Here is a 16,675-nt window from a genome sequence, read left to right as displayed (position 1 = left end):
CCATATAATTTGTGGAAAGTTATAGCAATTTTCTATTTTCTATTTTTAATGCATACTATCATATAGAGGAAATAAATATCTTTCTTAATTCACACTAATTTAACCTCAAAAATAATTGTAACACAGATTTAGATGTTAAACAACGATATATCTTTATTAATTCTTTTTTACCCCAAAAAATTGAGAGCGATACTTACACTGTGAACGCACCATGTCATTTTTATGTCGAGAATCGTATGCAACTGTATCAAGCTACGTATAATAAAGTTGCAATCGATTTGAAAGGGAAACGAAATCAGCGTTCAAGGGAAGACGAGGCCAGTATTCGTCTCGATATGGAAAAAGTGGGGGGATTGGTTTAAGGGTTAAATATAGATCGTAGCTCGGTCTGAAAGAATGATGAAAGAAAAACACGCGGAATTGTTCGTGATTAAGGTAAACAAGGAGGGATAGAGTGCCAGAGCGGTTTATTTGCGGTTCAATTTGCGCTAAAGTACAGATACTCATGCAGAACGAAATATACAGCGTGGATATGCTCGTCCTCGAGCGTGGCAGAGAATCGATAGAACAAAAGCGGATGGAACGAAAAGAAGAAAGTGGAAGAATTAAATTTAAAAATTCCGTGCCCACTCGACGCATCTATCGGCACAATTGTAACGAGACACACGCGAGTTGCGTTACAGCTATGTTATAGTTTTGGAATTGAAACAAACGCCGGAGAACGACACTGTTTATTCTGACACATATTGACAAAAGGCATAATTATACATAAAATGGAAAAAGCTTCCTCGATAGGTCCCCGTTTGTCGATCCTGAATTATATAACTCGTGTAAAATTATAGGCGGGAACAGTATGCCGCGAGCGATGCATGAAAGTAAGTGATGTTCCATATCTTATATATAGTATATGTATAGACGTATAACATATGGTAAATAAATATATAATATATGTACAAATAATACCTAGGCGAACGCCACTTCGCGTTAAGATGTCGCCACCCCGAGCCGGGACTGCCGTACTGCAACAGACACCCGAAACATTGTCATCATATGCGTTTAGACAATTCTTTACCGATCGGTTGCATGCCGGTAAAGAGAATGCATTCTGTCACTCCACACGACACACCTTGCAACACTCCTTCCACAGGGATTGAAATTGTTAGAAAATTCGCTGAGTTATAAGCGCTAAAAATTCCACCATACAGAGTATGATGGTAGATCGTCTGTCCTGTAAGGCAGACGATTCTCCATGAAAAACTGAGTCGAAAATGTCGAATGCAATTTTTTATACAGAGCCTCATTTGCGAGATAATCCGTGTTAAAGTTCGCTGCGCGCGCAATACGAACTGGCCAGCGGTGGGGGCGCACGCAGCGGAGGCGTGGCCTCCAGTGGCCACTAGATTTTGTTCCAGCCGCGTCTGAATGGAAACCGCGGGAATTTTAAAGGTGATTACCTCGGAGACCGATTTTAAACGCATAAACGTTTATCTCACACTTTCGATTTATTGTATTTTATGGAGAATCACCTGTAGTAAAATATCAGCCAAAATGGGACGCACAGATTTCACGACTGTTTTTTATTATTATTGTAGCTTTCAACCCCTGCTTCATACACGTTTTCCATAAACTCGATCGTGAATATTGCAAAGAGAATATCTGTTCGATAAAAGGCAATTGTCCGGGTTTTAAAAACGTTATTATACCACTATTACTCCGATACAAAGTCACTAGGCGAAGGAAATGGCCCTGTAAAATGTAGTACCGCAACAGGTGGATATTTTTAAAACGAATAACCACGAACGGAATTATTTTATTCCCAATTATGCTCACGGCTCTTCAAACAACGCATCTGTGTTCGTATTTGACTTTCCCTCGGTTCTCACTACATCCACCTGATCAAATATCATCCAGATTTTTTCCCCGCACGATTTTTCCGCGCATGTCGAAATTAACACGCGTATCGCGTTTTCCTCCTCCTTTTTGCCCTTTCATGGGTTAATTATCTTTTTTAAGCGGAAAACGCGCGTCGACCAGCCCCGTGGAAATTTCGAGCAAACCTTTGAGCAGCGAAACGATCCGATTCAAGGGGAGGAGGGTGTCTACTTTATGTCTCGGTGAAAACGGACCTCTCGAATCAATTATCGTCATTTTCAGCGGACAAAGAGCAGCGCGTTACTCGATTAAAAGGATGAAATTTTCAAAGCCATCGGTCCAGGCCCTATGCAAAATGCAATCCAGCCCTGGGAAAATTGCAATTTTCTGCGCTGGCTAGGAATAACCAGGCGACGATATAAAATATAGCGGAGGGAGCGCGAATGTTGCCTTTTTAATTGTCCTTCGTCCACCACGAAAATTGCTACGCTTTCCCTGACCCTTCGTCCCACTGCTGATACATCCGTTATCGGCTTTGTTCGCGAATTAAAGTTTCGTATAGAGCATGCAAACATTTGATCGGATCTCATTGGTGCATCAACGGAGGGAGAATATTCCGAATTTGTTTGTGCTTTTCGATGCTGTATCGTATTTGAGCGAAGCTTCATATTTTTTGCATTTTTGGAACGAACACTTCCTTCGTGGAGTGGATTTTTTTTTTGTATTTTTTAGCAGTCTTTGATGTTTGTTTATTGACGCTGAATCGTTTTAGAAACATTTTGAAAAAAACTGGTCGATACTGTAGAATTATTATGCAACGACATTGAGGACAAAATGGTTTATTTGACAATTCTAAGTTCCATAGACTGAATTTATTCTTGCTGAATTGTTGAATCTAGAGGAGCTGTGAAAACTTGTTTATTCATTCATTCATTTGCTATTTCAGGGTCTATGGCTTTTGTAGGTGTAAAAGAGAAATTTTGCAGTAATTAAAAATTTTTTTCACTCAGTGTTAGGAAAGGAAGAGGGAATATAAGAGCTGTTATGCATCGCATAATAAATAGATTAATAAATGAACAAGTTTTTATGGCGCTTTCGCGTTCATAAATTCAGCACCTTGTCAGCATTAATTTTCAATAATAAACACGCAATTTCGTTGCTTAGTAATATGAACTAACAATTTGTATTCGACTTGCGTATAGATGAAAAAAACAGATAAATCTGTCTTTCTTTATAGCAGTATAAAATGGTAGCTGTTATTAAATTAATAATAGCAATTAATACATACCCTCGAAATTTTTCTCTTTGCAATATCGATCAAGCTCTCATCAAATTCGAACCGAACATTTTCGTTTTTTCACCCTTTAAGTGCAATCACTTTTTTCAAACTTTTTTCAACTTTTCAAACATTTTTTTAATCTATTATTGAAAAATAATAAAATATTGCCCACTTTGAAGAACAGAATAAAAAAATGTTTCGGTTCGATCCAACACACACACCACCAGAGCTTCTTCCTCAAACTCTATGGGGCCCCATAGTATCGAATTCAAACAAAAACTGGGCCCCTCGTACTTTCCATGCTAAAGAAAGAAGCTCTTGATTAAATATCGTCGATTTATTATTTTTTTGTTAGTAGAAAACAATAAAAAAATGCAAGACACTAGTATCGTGTTAATATAAAAAACGATATGCCACGCTGTTATTTTCAAACTATCGACAGAAATCGATTCTACGAGGAATTAGTTATTAGTTCAACCACGGTTCAATGGTTTCGAATACTGACACTTCGAGAGGAGTTGAATGTCACGTTGGAACACTAGTGTCATAGCGATCGTTCCCCTAACGAAATGGCATTGTTGCACGAAAATCTCGTCAGGGTGAATATCGAACGCTTTCGACGCACCACGGACATTTAAAGCGTTAAACCTGATAGATCGTGAAAATCGACCGATTTTCATTGACCGCGCAGCTCGCCCCAGAAGCAGTTGCCAGTAAGGGGAATTATCTTTGCGTGAAAATCCGCGTGATGAGTGCTTGTGTGTCTGTGTGAACTGTTTTTTGAACTATTACAATGCTCTGCGATTTTTATGACATCAGGTGGCTCTCTTTTAAGCTATCACTAATTAGAGGAGGGAAGAAGATGTATGACTGCTCAAGGTCACTCCCCCCACCACAATTCATAAATTTGATTTCTCTAAATAATCGACAGAAATTTGGTAAATATTACTAGCGAGCATAGAAGGAGAGAATACAGTATTCTCTATAAATTAATTAACTACTTTTCTCTCGTCTGTTGTATTTCTCTTTAGTAAGGAAGCAAAATGAGCTGACTGATAAGAAAGGTAGCTTGGGTCTTATCAGTGACCTCAAGCAGCCAATTTTGCCTGAACTCTGAAGATGATTATGCTAAATACCCCTTTTCTTGGCTCATCGACCTGCACGCTGGGCAGCTGTAGTAACTAAATATTTGCCATGGGTAAGTTTTTACTGATACTGGTCGTTACAAATTGATCTAATTTTGTGTACTGCGAATAGATAGTACAGGGAACTGCTTAACAGAAGTTTGTAATTTGGTAATTAACCCCCTGTGTGTTTGAACTTCTTGTATGCTACTGTCCACTGAAAATCCATTTAACTTTACTGTAGATGAAGTTTTAGAAGACAAACATTACGATACTAGTACAACATTACCAGCGAAACACTGATTTGAATAAACATTTAATATCCACAAAATACTTCATCCATCGTCCAAGTAACTATATTCGTATGAAACTTTCGCAATTAAATAAAAGGAAAGTAAAATTGATCTACTATTGCAATCTTGAATGAGGATAAATTCTCTTTCTCAAACGATAAGATTCTATTTCACTTTTTCATCACAAAGAACTGCTTTTGCCCTCCAGCGAAACGTAAAGAAAAATTCTCATTAATGATTCGACTTAACAGTATAACTACCTCCACTGAAAAGCAGGAGGCTGACAAAAGGAGGGGGGAAAGGGGGGCAAGGTAGCGGAGCCTTTTAAATGAAAATAATGTCTTCCACCAGCTTCGAAAGTTACTCGCGTGACAGAGAGGAATTACTCCCATTTTCCTACATACGTAAACAGCTAACTGAACTGCAAAACGGCAATCTGGCTACCAACTTTTCTCCAAACGACCGCCTAATTGAGTTGTACGCCCCCACGCGCGAGGGAAGAAGTTTATCGTGAGCAGCTCGCGGCTGATCCAACGGAACAGTTTCAACGCGACTTAATCAGCACACGGTACATGTCAGTGAGTGTAAATTGAACTACACCGTCGTTCAAATGGGCGAGACTGAAAATCTTGATAGAGACACGAAGTTCTATTCTATGGATATTGTTTGAGAACTTCCAAAATTGGATCTGGAAAAATATGAAATTACGCGAGATAGGGGAAAAAAGCTGAAAAAGTACTAGATTTAGAACTAGATTTTTCTAAAGTAAGAAAATTAAATTGGAAAAGATGAATTATATTAAATGGTATGCTCTAGATAGCAGTGCCTTTGAGAACTTAAACCTTTATAGAAATTAAAATATATTAAGTGGGAAAGAATTGAAACTGCAAACTAGAAACTAAAAGGAACACTAATCCTTTTCAGGATGAAACAGTTAAAAAATTACTAGAAATTACTAAAAAAATTAGTTCTCTGAAACTTTCACCACAGACACAGTAATTTTGTCCAACATTTTTCCTCTGAAATACATACACATAATATAGCAAATAGGGCACAAAATTCCCTAGTCAGACAGTCCTTTCATCCACAAAATTACAAGTTGAATCACATATTAGATTCGTTAACAACCTGCTGTAACTGGACTTGACACTGCAGTGGCACATTCCAACTGCGCGTAACTTTTCCTGTGACTACCTTTAAAAAGGGACATCTACAAAGTTCCAGTGTTTCCTATCCTCTGTTCCATTTAGCTTTGGTGCTGCTCACGATACGCTTGATCCCATCGCTACATACGTCGACGCGTGTTAAGCTGTTCGTTGCTCGACATTCAACGTTGAGAGGACGTCACGCAAAGCGTACAGAGCTTCTGGAGGCTTGCGTGGAAATTAACGCGTCACGACTTCATCGGGCTTGATAGGGGATGCGCCTAAACCTAGCAGCAGGGCCGTCGAGCAGAGTTAAAGCTTGTCTACGAACGCCCGATTCCCAGTTAACGACGTGTCAGATCAAGCGCGAAATTCTCTTTTCGGCCTCCATTATCGGCTGCACGATAGCTACAGGATTCTAAACGTAAATCGATGGAGAAACGCTTCTGTTTGTGTTCAGGACCTTTCTCAGTGTAAGCCAGATCAGAGAGCATTGTGTTCGAAATTTGCTGATCACTTTGATATTCACTATCTAGCCTTAATTCTTTGAGTCCTTTTACTTTTTCATGATCAGTGACTGCTTCCTTGGCTTAGAAAAGATTGGACACCTAGTAGCCATCATAGGATACTTAATCCTCTAAGTTTTTGTACTTTCTAATGATCTGTGATTGCCTACTTGGCTCAGAGAAGATTTGAACACCTAGTATCCATCATGGGATACCCTAAGTTAATCATTTTGCCCATTTTTGGTTTAAAGATTCCAACGTCTACCTGTCAGCCATGTGTTTGTGTTGCTCCTATGGCGCACTTTGGTGCGCTTAGAGAGTTTGAGTTCTACTGCCAAGCGGAATTAGTGGAAGCTGCAAAAATGGCAATAGCAAGATTAGGGGCTTGTTCAGAGAGAAACGAGAGCGCAATCCACTCGAGCACCACTCAACGTGTAGCTACCTTTCATTGAATCAAGGCAGGTTTCCTGTGGTTCATGTTAAAGAATCGGAACTGTAGCCGCAGCGTTAGGTCTTTCCGTACTGTTGGGAAAGAATAGAGGTGTCGTAAGTACAAATCGCAGCTTTAGACTCGTTGAGTCTCTCATCGGCGGGTGGTCAAGTCGTGTATACTAGAGACTGTTTGGCTTTTCAATTTAGCCTGGCAAGGGAGACATCTGCTACTATTACTTTACAGGGTTCTATAAAGTAACACTGAATAGAAGAAAAGACACTTTTAAGCTTCTCCTTGCTCAGCTAAAGATAGCCGTGGCACGCCATGATTTGTTGACTGTATCATTATAGTGTTCATAAAGTCAGTTCATGTAAGAACTCTATATATCCTAGCAATTAGAGACTTTGATTTTGTTGAAGTGATATTTCTATTCTTAAAAATCGCCATTTTCCCTCATGCTAGTGTTACTGCCCTTTTCCCTAAATTTCTTATGTCATATGTATAGCGTTAGCTGGTATGCATTAGGATAAAATAAGAGGATGATGCGAGAGCAACTTAAGATAAAATCATGCTGAGGATGCATGTATGTTAGGGTAAGTGATTTGCATAAATGTTTAATGGGAACGTTCGCTGCTACTGGTACTGACAATAATATCGTTAATAATACTATTGAGTTGTTACTATTAATATCAGTACTGTATTTATCTCTAGTACCATAACATCGACATAACTAATAGCATTCCCATTTACAGAGGATGAACATTCTTTCATTGACAAAGACCATCATTAATTAAATTGAAATCTGTACAAAAAAAAACAAGTTGGTTGCACTGATACAAAATGCTTGTGAAAACGATTTCAAACAGACAAAATTTCTTCTGGACGGACTCAAATGCTATTATTTCTAAAGGTATCGTTTGAACCCAACATTCATAAACATTCGGGACATTATCATTAATATTATAGACGAATGCATCAAAGACAAGTTCTCAAAACAATATAAAAGTAACAGGAATATTTTCAACAAGAAATTTACTCACTACGCTAATCAGCGTTACGTTCTGTCTTTTATGGTGCCTACGGGGATAATGAAATTTTGTGAGGGTTCACCACTCTCTGCCTTAGCGCGTGCCACACGACAGACTAACAAAATAAATAATCAATTAAATTTCTCAATAATATTGTAAAAAACTTGATAGGGGAGGGACTGAATATTTTGCTGACATTTAAAAAGGCCAAGGGGGTCGTTTTACGTGTTTGTGTTGAGTATGTGAATAACAAAGCGGAGAGGAAAATTAAACAAGCTTGCATTGGGTCAGGTAGAGTGTGTACTGAACATGCCAACGAGTATAAAAGAAGATTTTGACCTAGAATTCCAGCGGTAATTATTTTTATAAAAATATCGTATAGTATGGAAGACTTTAGCCGAACAAATACAGCTTCGGGTGTTTCGTCTCGTGAAACAATCGAGGTAATTAAACACAATCTTTGATTAATAAAGCAAAGATACGCAGAAGCATGAGTCACACCCTTTATCTGCTGTTTCATTTATCAAACGTTAAATAAGCGACATAATGTATAAGCAACAATGGAAGAGGAATGTGATTTAAACAGATTCATACCGAATCAAATGCTTATGTACTTTAACCTTTGGTTCTGTACTTGGCTGAAAATCGAAAACAAATCGATCATATTTTGCATTTGCTGATTCATGTTCTAGGTGCAATATCTTTTGGAACATTTTCAGGAAATGGAATCATTCGGTTGGATGAAATGTGCATCAGAAAGTGCATTGGGATATGATAATTGATGGTTTTGAAAACGTTAGAGATATGTTGTGGGAAAAATATAGGTTTCGAATGGGTGCACACGAGGGTCTCATAATTACCTCTATGCCACTAGCTAGAAAAATAATAAATGAATTTAGCGGGATGAATGGATGAATGATGATGTACTAGTAAAGCGCTATGAAAGACTACGAAGCAGATTCAGAAGAGTTAGAAGCATTTCATCATATGATCTCCATGGTCCCCCATACAATTGCTCCCATCTAAACGAAAAATTATTCGTTTAAACACCACCATAAAGTGAGTAGACAGTGAACGTCTGTTTATAGTGTATTACTAAATACTTGAATTAAAAATATTACGATTTCAACGTGGCACATATTTTTTTCATAGATGTACTAAAATGAACGCTTGTAATGTATCAGAAATATGTCAGAAACAATGTACCTGAAAGAAAGTGATTAATCGAGTAAACTAATAAACACGGATATCTCTGATATAACTAGAAAATTACATCAGAGATATAGATATGACGCTTAAAATAATATACATGTATAGAAATGCTACTTATCTTACAGATAAGTTATTTTACAGATTATTTCTTAAAGTGAAATTTATATAAATTTACGTTCTCAGGAAAAATAAAATGTTTCTTTTGTCTTTTTTTAGGGAACTTTTAACGATCGACTAGAATTGAGTCAATTTTTTTACTTTCACGGTTTTAAAAAATAATACGATCACGATATAAAGTTTGAAAAAGAAAATTCTTTGGGACAGTCGTCTGTGTACTTACTCCTATCGATGTTGCGTTGCAAATGTGCAGCCACACGATGTCTAGCGTCATTGAACTCCAAGTGAAGACCAAGTCGAAGCAGTGTTGGATTTTGTTCAACCAGCTGTGTAATTTCCATTTCGATTTTATTTCCCAACACCTGTGACCTCTGCACATAAACAATGACACAGATACATCAGATAATGTGAAAAATCGCAGTGTAAAATAAAATAACTGTAATTTCAGCTATATTTTACCTGATTCGAACATCGAAATTCTTCTATTGATTTTGTTTTAAGGAGCGCCCTGATGAGCCTGACTATCACAGATGGGCTTATGAAGTTTGTTTCCACACTGAAAAGAAATCAAACACAATTGTATATAATTCATATTTCTAATGCACAGCAGAATCCATAAATAGTAAAATACTAACTTGAGTACTCTGAGCGTAGAATTTTTCTCCAAGGCTTCTGCCAACCTTTGCGCAGTCTTATCAGTGAGTCCCACGTTTGTTAAACTTAAAGATTCGAGATGTGTGTTCATCTCCAGTCCTTCAAAGAGTTGAATAAACTTCTCATCAGATATATTCTATGAAACACCAAGTGAACATTTAATGAAAATCACACTCCTTGCCTAATTAAAAGTGTTAGGACTCGTATCCTTACTTTAATATTATTCCAGTTCAAGTCAATCAAAGAGGAATCATCCTCTCTGACTTGTTTGATAGTGGCATCAACGTCTGTGTCATTGGGTGGTTCCATTGGGTAGGGTTTTGGTTGACTAGCTTTCGTGATCCCATCCCAACCCAAGCCAACAGGCTGACCAGAGTTTAAGAGAGAGGCATGATACTGGTCTTGATTCATCATGGAATGGAATCCAAGAATAGCTGTACAGAAAGAAAAATGAAGTAATATCTATTTAGTAGTCTACGAGTCAAAGTGACGCCAGCTTATTACGTACCAGCAAGATCAATAATTTCTTCTTGGGTAGCATTGGACAGTGCCTGCTCGTACTCCTCTCCAAGATCGATAGCAATTTGTTCGTCTGCCTCTTTCTCTTTTACGGTTTCTTGAGGAGGTGGAACCCACTGGAAAACATAGTAAGACGCTATGAATTTATTCCTGAATTATATAAATTAAGAATACGCACCTTTTTGCCTCTGATAACGCCAGGTACGTAAGGTTTCAACTCAGGTTTATCTGGGGTCTCTAACGCCTGTTTATTGATGTGTTCGATAAGTTTCTTACGATTTAGTGGGCCCGTTGGACTTTTATCACATTCGTAGCTACAACGCTGGGAGGGTGGCATAAAACTGTCCTACAAAAATATTACGAATCACCATTAACAACCACGCCAGCTTCACAAAATATACAATAACAATAATTCTTACATCAGGATCCACTTCCTTGGCTAGTATATTGATCTCCTCAGGGGTCAGTTGCGCCAGCAACTCGTCCACATCAACGTCATCATACTCGCTCAAATCCTTGCCATACAGCTTTGCTGCAGTTGTCATAGTGGTCGTTTTGGTTGTCGACGAAGTCTGAAAAGATTCCCATGGTGCCTCATCAACAACGGAGTATCTCCTCGACATCTTACTTATATTATTACTATAATTAATGGCTTCTACAGAGCTAACAGTATTCAACTGGCCTCCACTAAAACTACAATTAATCTCCCACAAAACTGTTATAAACTGCCACTACAAATGATTCCTCTGTCATATACGAAAATAATTAATTTCACTCTCCTCTCACGAACGGAGTTCGCCAGTGGAGTTCAGTGAAACAATCGGGAGAGGCGTTGAGTAACTCCGCGAGGAATTCAATTCTCCGCAGTGCAATGATATCAGCAGGGAAATATTTCGTCACGACACGCGTTGCGGGCGTAGGAGCGCGAGCAACCAGTGTTCCTGATCGAACGATCAGCGAATCGACAACTTGCATTTAAATTCGGCAACTGTCCAAAGCGGCTGATGCCCTTTGGCCCAGATAATTCGGGATCGATTTTCATTGACAACTCATCTGCCAAATCGGCAACCCACGCTGAACGAAGATTCACGCCCGATTATAGGAAATGATTCCGCCTGAACGAGAACGGAACTTACTACAAATCAATTGTTCGCTGGAAAATAGCGTAATCGCTGATGGACCACCGACGTGGAATTAGGTGAATCGCTGGTAATCAAATACCTCACCCACTTCTCACGACAGACGCACACTTTACTGACCAGTTCACCGATTGCGGCTGATTGCGGCAGCGCCCTTTGACGCTTATACCACGTTCGAGAAAAGAACGAGCCGTTTGCTTCGGTCCAGTGGACACTTAATTGTTTTTGGAGTAGGTTCTTTTATGGTCGCTCAGCGTGACACAGGTGGCGATCTGCGAGTAATTTTTGCTTGGATTCAATGGTTATTTCGGGAGACACGGAAATTTTCTGTCAATTGTCATTTAAGTAGATTTTGACATCAACCTTGTAAGGTATTAGGCGAAATGGAGTATAGATGGCTTATGGAGAAAGTTTCTGCGCGTCCAGCGTCGCGCAGGTATTGACGTTATATAGCGCATGTGGCGGTAATTTCGAAACATGTTTATATGGAGTCATTTTATTGCGTTATTTGGGGGTTTATGGACTGATAAAAATGGCTAGTTTTGGGAGGAATATTATGTGGATGTTCTATTTATTATATTGTGAAAGAATTGAGTGCTAAAATATTCATTTTTTTACCTGGTAATCAGTTCATACGAAAGTATTGTTTGTTACTGCTATTGCAATTTTTTAAAAATTAATGAATATCCAGAAATGTATGAACAGTACTCTGGATGATATTAATATGGAAATGTGAGTAGCGAAAGATCCAATAGTACCAACAGAGTATCTCAACCAGGAAGTTACTTCTTTACTACTTTAATCATTATCATATCAAGGTAGCGTCACTCAAAGTTCGAATTCAGATTTCAAAGAATTGACATAAGGGAAACCTAAATGAATAATAAATAAAAAGACTGAAAAGTTATAAATTAAAGATTTGAATACTTGAAAGCTTGGTGGGAAGGCAATTTTTGATAGGGATAATAAGTTAAAAAGTGCCATTAGCATGCTATATAGATTCATAGTCAAGATAAAAACCATCTCAGAACCGATGAAACAAGCAGAAAGATAGTCATTTTCCCCAGCAATTCTATCCCACATTTTTATCTTATTTGTTCTCATAAACTCGACGACCACCTTTGCTCGTACCATTGCAAAACACTCTGCGAACCTGAACCAATTCACTTTATTGACTACCAATAATTACTATGTGCAGATTTGGTATCCTAATATACCATTGAAAAAAAGAACCCACAGATTCTGTAGACAATTGCGTAAGTATGAAGCCCACCCACGCAGTACCAAGACCTACGACATGGGAAGCACACGAGCATTAAACTGATCATTAATGACATTTAATACGCCCATTAATGCAGCATGCTCCCCTGGAAGGGTCAAAACTGCACGTGTGTACCCTCAGCAGATAATTAACGCGATAAATCAATTCTGCCCAAGGTCACGTGCAAGACCGACGATCGGTGATGCACGGAAGAGCGGGGAAAATTTGCATGCATCAGGTGGGAGCACTGCGCAGGCCCGATGTTCATTGTCGGGAAAAGACACGAGCGGCCATCTCTGTCGTTCCTCGGCTGTGCAGTTTTGATTAGAGAGTGTCTATCGCGCGCGTCGTAGCGCTCGTAGCGGCGACAGGCTCAAAAATAGCTGAGGCCTCCTCGCAGGCTGGCAAACTCCCAACGGTCTATACTTGGACATCCCCGCGCCATGATTATTTATAGTGAGCGCGAGCGCGGCCACTGGCCTTCTCGTGAACTAACTAGCCGCCACCAAAGACGATCCGTCGCCCGTGACCTAGGCCCGCATTACTAACGATTACACCCCTGCGCACGGTAATACCAGCAGCTTAATCTCTCACCGCTGCACCAACGAGTGCATATCCTTTTGCTCGATCGCGCTGCTTATGAATGGTTCGCGTGCACCTGAGCCACGCACGGCTTCTCTTGCATGCAAATGAGCAGACCCTGGTACAGCTTGAACGTTCAAGATCAAAATTGATGGAGACAACAGGCCACAGCAAGATCTGCAGTATGGAGGACCCTTCGAGGACAAATGCATATGGTATCATAGCACTGTTCTATTTAACCTCTTTAGACATTAATTTGAAAAGAAACAAATTAAGGGAAAGCGTATACATGATTACAGTCACAGTTTTAATATTTTAAATCAGATATTGAAGTAGTAAAGCAGTTAATCTGTAATGTGCACCAGGCCTGAAAGGGTTATGGGAAATTTTTACAATGCTTTTTCAGGGATTATAGAATCTGTTTGCAGTTTCTAACCGAGGTAGTAGTTATAAGATTTTTAATGATGGAATTTTAATTTCCATCTGTATAGTGCTTCTGTAGGAGGCAATGCTCTTGGTGTATGGTTTTAAAGAAATTTTAGTAGTAGTTCAAATATCACTATTAATAGTTCTACTACTGGCGTTATTAATGAGCTTTATTAACCTCTGTCTATGTAATGTCATATAGTCTCTTTTCAGTGAACTGTGTATCTTAACCTTTAAGGTTAATTATTTTAAGACCTCAGTCACAGAAAAGTTTTCATAGACAGGCTTTTCATCTAATACTTCTGTTAATAAATAACTGAGTCCTTATTTATAACCCTCAGCCTACTGAACTTGTAATTGTATTAGAAGATGAAAGTAAAGTAGCGATACCACTTGTGTTATACTATTCTCATTAACAGTTTACAATGTACAATTCACATTATCTCTAATCAATTACCTCACAGACATGAATATTCTTTCCCTAACTTCCACTACTCCTTCACAAATAATAACCACCAGTTACGCAATCTACAAGAATGCTGTTTAATAATTTCAATCAGATCCCATTGCAAGGTAGAAATTACCATTGAATGCACTTTTCACTGCAATACAAGTGGATTATGTATTATGCAAGTATAATGCGATAAAAGAAACCAATTAATGAAGTTGATACAACTCTATCAAGACAAGGATCTTCAAATCTGAAGTGAATAACTTTCAGCACAGAGGATGACGCTTATGCTCTTACTAGCCACGAGAAACCTGCCTGCTAATTAATTTGTGCGGCTTCTTGGCAGGTTTATTTCTGCGTAACCAAATAAAAACCGCTCGGCTTACTTTCACGGCCACGAAAAAAGGTGAGAATCGTTTTCCGTCTAGACGTGGCAATAATTTCGCGCCGTTTTAACGGGCTCGCTGGTTTCGCGTGAAAGCTCTTAAAAAAGAAACAACCCAGGATCGCTCTTTCTCGGGGACGGGTAAAAATTTATCTCCTCCACGCGGGATTTGAATGCAACGCCTGTCACTGCTTCTAATAATAACAGAAACAAAGCGGACCGCTTGACGGCCGTCCAGAAAGCTGTATTGCAGCGGTCCACAGTTTATTCAGCAAGATGGAGACCTGTCCCTTTGGTCCAAAAACCTGGGCCATTTCGCTGGGACATGAAAGAGAATGAAGATTTGAGCTCAATGAAGTGACCTGGCTAACAATAGCAAGGTATCTGGATCTGCTGAAGCCGAATAAATCCTCCTTTTGATAGTGCATAGCTGGAACTTGGAGAGACTGATGGAACGTATTTTTGATTGTCAAGTTTACGGTCTTTTCCTAGGTCACAAAGATGAAGGGAAGAGATAAGCTTCCTTTCAAAGAGCATGCTGTATACGCACAATGAAATTATTGGGACCAAGTAGTTTATCAGCTCAGTCTGTAATGAGTCCTCATTTGAAAATATGAGATTGAGTCCTGTGAAGCTTGGAAGAATATATAAACCTGCTAGCGTTGGAGGATGGTTTCCTCTGCGTTCTTTATGTAACCCTGATGTTTTCGTGAAGTGTCCTAGTTTGATAACGTATGCACGACAGGTGACGAAAGGATGGAAAGCATTTGAACTATATTACATCTCGTGAAGGTCTCAACAAAGCATATTTAGATCACCTGACGAATCTATGTCAATAATTCATCACTACAGTAGGGAACACATTTTAGACCGTCTGCAGACTCAATTTCAAAGCTCAGGTTCTATGTTTTGGAGCCACTTTCTCTGCTAACGCAGTATCTCGAAATTAGACCGATTTAAGTATCGGTAATTAAATCTCCAAGGCAGAAGCGCTACAGTTGAGGTGATTTATTCTGCGTTAGAGGTGCACTAATGAGCCATGCACGCAATTAGGAATCGCTGCATCCTCAAAAGCGCGTTTAATGACCCCACAGAGCCTATGGTTCAGTCAACCGGAGTGAGTTTCGCGGCGTTGCGCATAAAGGAAGTCGAAAAGGGAGAAAGAAGGGGAGTGAATTTCTGGAAATGCTTATTTCGGACTTCAGTCTGTCTACGAGGGACTAAAATTGTAATTTCAAGGTTGTGACGAAGACACTTTGAAACGCACACTGTAGATCATTTCCAAGACCTCTTGTCTTCATTAATTATGAAGCAAAGTGACCAGAGGCTATCATGACGCTTCCGTCAGGTTGTCTTGCAGCTTCTTGGTTATGACGTGGGTCTGCTTCAGTTAAGACCTGATATTACTAAGATGCAGTCAAGCTGGCATCTTGTTTTCCCTTCCAAAGCAAAGTTAAACTAATTGCATGTGACTTCAGTAGCGGAATCACGGACTGGAAATTCACGCGCAAGAAGAAAAAGGTGAAAGACGGAGCATCAGGTTCGATAAATGTAGTGGAGCCAAGGAAATATAAATTGACTTCACTTTGATGTAAGGAGAAACATTGAAGACAAATAGCGTGGGATTATTTCATATGTTACAAGTCTAACATCGTCGATCCAAGTTTTATAACCAGACAAAAATAACAGTGTGCCTCATCCTTACTCACACGAGGCTTCAAGAGATACTGCAGTATATTTTGAACTAAAATACAGTGAAATATCACTGTTAACTTTTAATATGGAACATTTTGAGAGGTAACTGCTCCGGTGTCTTCTTTGATGAATTATTTTTACTAAATTGTGGAACCCTAATATAGATGCAGAAGGGTGAAAAGGTCTGCAAAGAGGGGGCTTCCCTACTGCAACCTCTGAAGGTAGTGCTGAGGATTAAGGAAGGTTCAGTGATCAAGGCTGACACCTTAGGGACCCTAAGTTCAAGAGAGTCCTGTACTGAGTTACTTTCTCTTTGAACCTTTTTCTCGAGTTCTTTCAATTTATGGCCAGTAAAAAGTAATAATTGCAGAGGATAATTTAAACACTAACATTTATCAAGTAAAGACTCCATTGCTACTGAAACTAACTTCAGCATGGATGCACAAGCTGTTGAAACATTTGCTGACACGTAATTGCAAGTTCTCAGGACACGGTCTATAGAAAAAAGCACAGCAATTTTAATTCTATGAAAGGTGTATTCACATTCGCAGAAG

At 39.0% G+C, this 16,675-nt stretch overlaps 1 protein-coding gene across 8 annotated transcripts in view; it reads right to left on the bottom strand.

Moving 5' to 3' along the window:
* Nucleotides 1-16,675, bottom strand: part of Tmod (tropomodulin) — an 80,657-nt gene that overhangs the window by 13,527 nt on the left and 50,455 nt on the right. For 4 of the 8 annotated variants that reach the window (XM_076382471.1, XM_076382475.1, XM_076382474.1 and 1 more), the window contains 9 exons: nucleotides 10,602-10,754; nucleotides 10,361-10,528; nucleotides 10,172-10,298; nucleotides 9,877-10,097; nucleotides 9,645-9,799; nucleotides 9,469-9,565; nucleotides 9,233-9,380; nucleotides 6,662-6,741; nucleotides 881-1,019 (listed from right to left, as the gene is read on the bottom strand). In XM_076382471.1, coding sequence (XP_076238586.1) covers nucleotides 6,665-6,741; nucleotides 9,233-9,380; nucleotides 9,469-9,565; nucleotides 9,645-9,799; nucleotides 9,877-10,097; nucleotides 10,172-10,298; nucleotides 10,361-10,528; nucleotides 10,602-10,754 — 1,146 coding nt within the window. In that variant the 3' untranslated portion in view covers nucleotides 881-1,019; nucleotides 6,662-6,664. Of the gene's footprint in view, nucleotides 1-880; nucleotides 1,020-6,661; nucleotides 6,742-9,232; nucleotides 9,381-9,468; nucleotides 9,566-9,644; nucleotides 9,800-9,876; nucleotides 10,098-10,171; nucleotides 10,299-10,360; nucleotides 10,529-10,601; nucleotides 10,755-11,318; nucleotides 11,469-16,675 lie in introns of those variants that run through there. The other 4 variants (XM_076382476.1, XR_013002348.1, XM_076382473.1 and 1 more) reach the window with 4 other exon arrangements.

Source organism: Calliopsis andreniformis, chromosome 7 (genome assembly GCF_051401765.1).
Source record: "Calliopsis andreniformis isolate RMS-2024a chromosome 7, iyCalAndr_principal, whole genome shotgun sequence".
NCBI lineage: Eukaryota > Metazoa > Arthropoda > Insecta > Hymenoptera > Andrenidae > Calliopsis > Calliopsis andreniformis.
The sequence above is the reverse complement of the archived record's forward strand: the minus strand, read 5'-3'. Positions and strand labels throughout refer to the sequence as shown.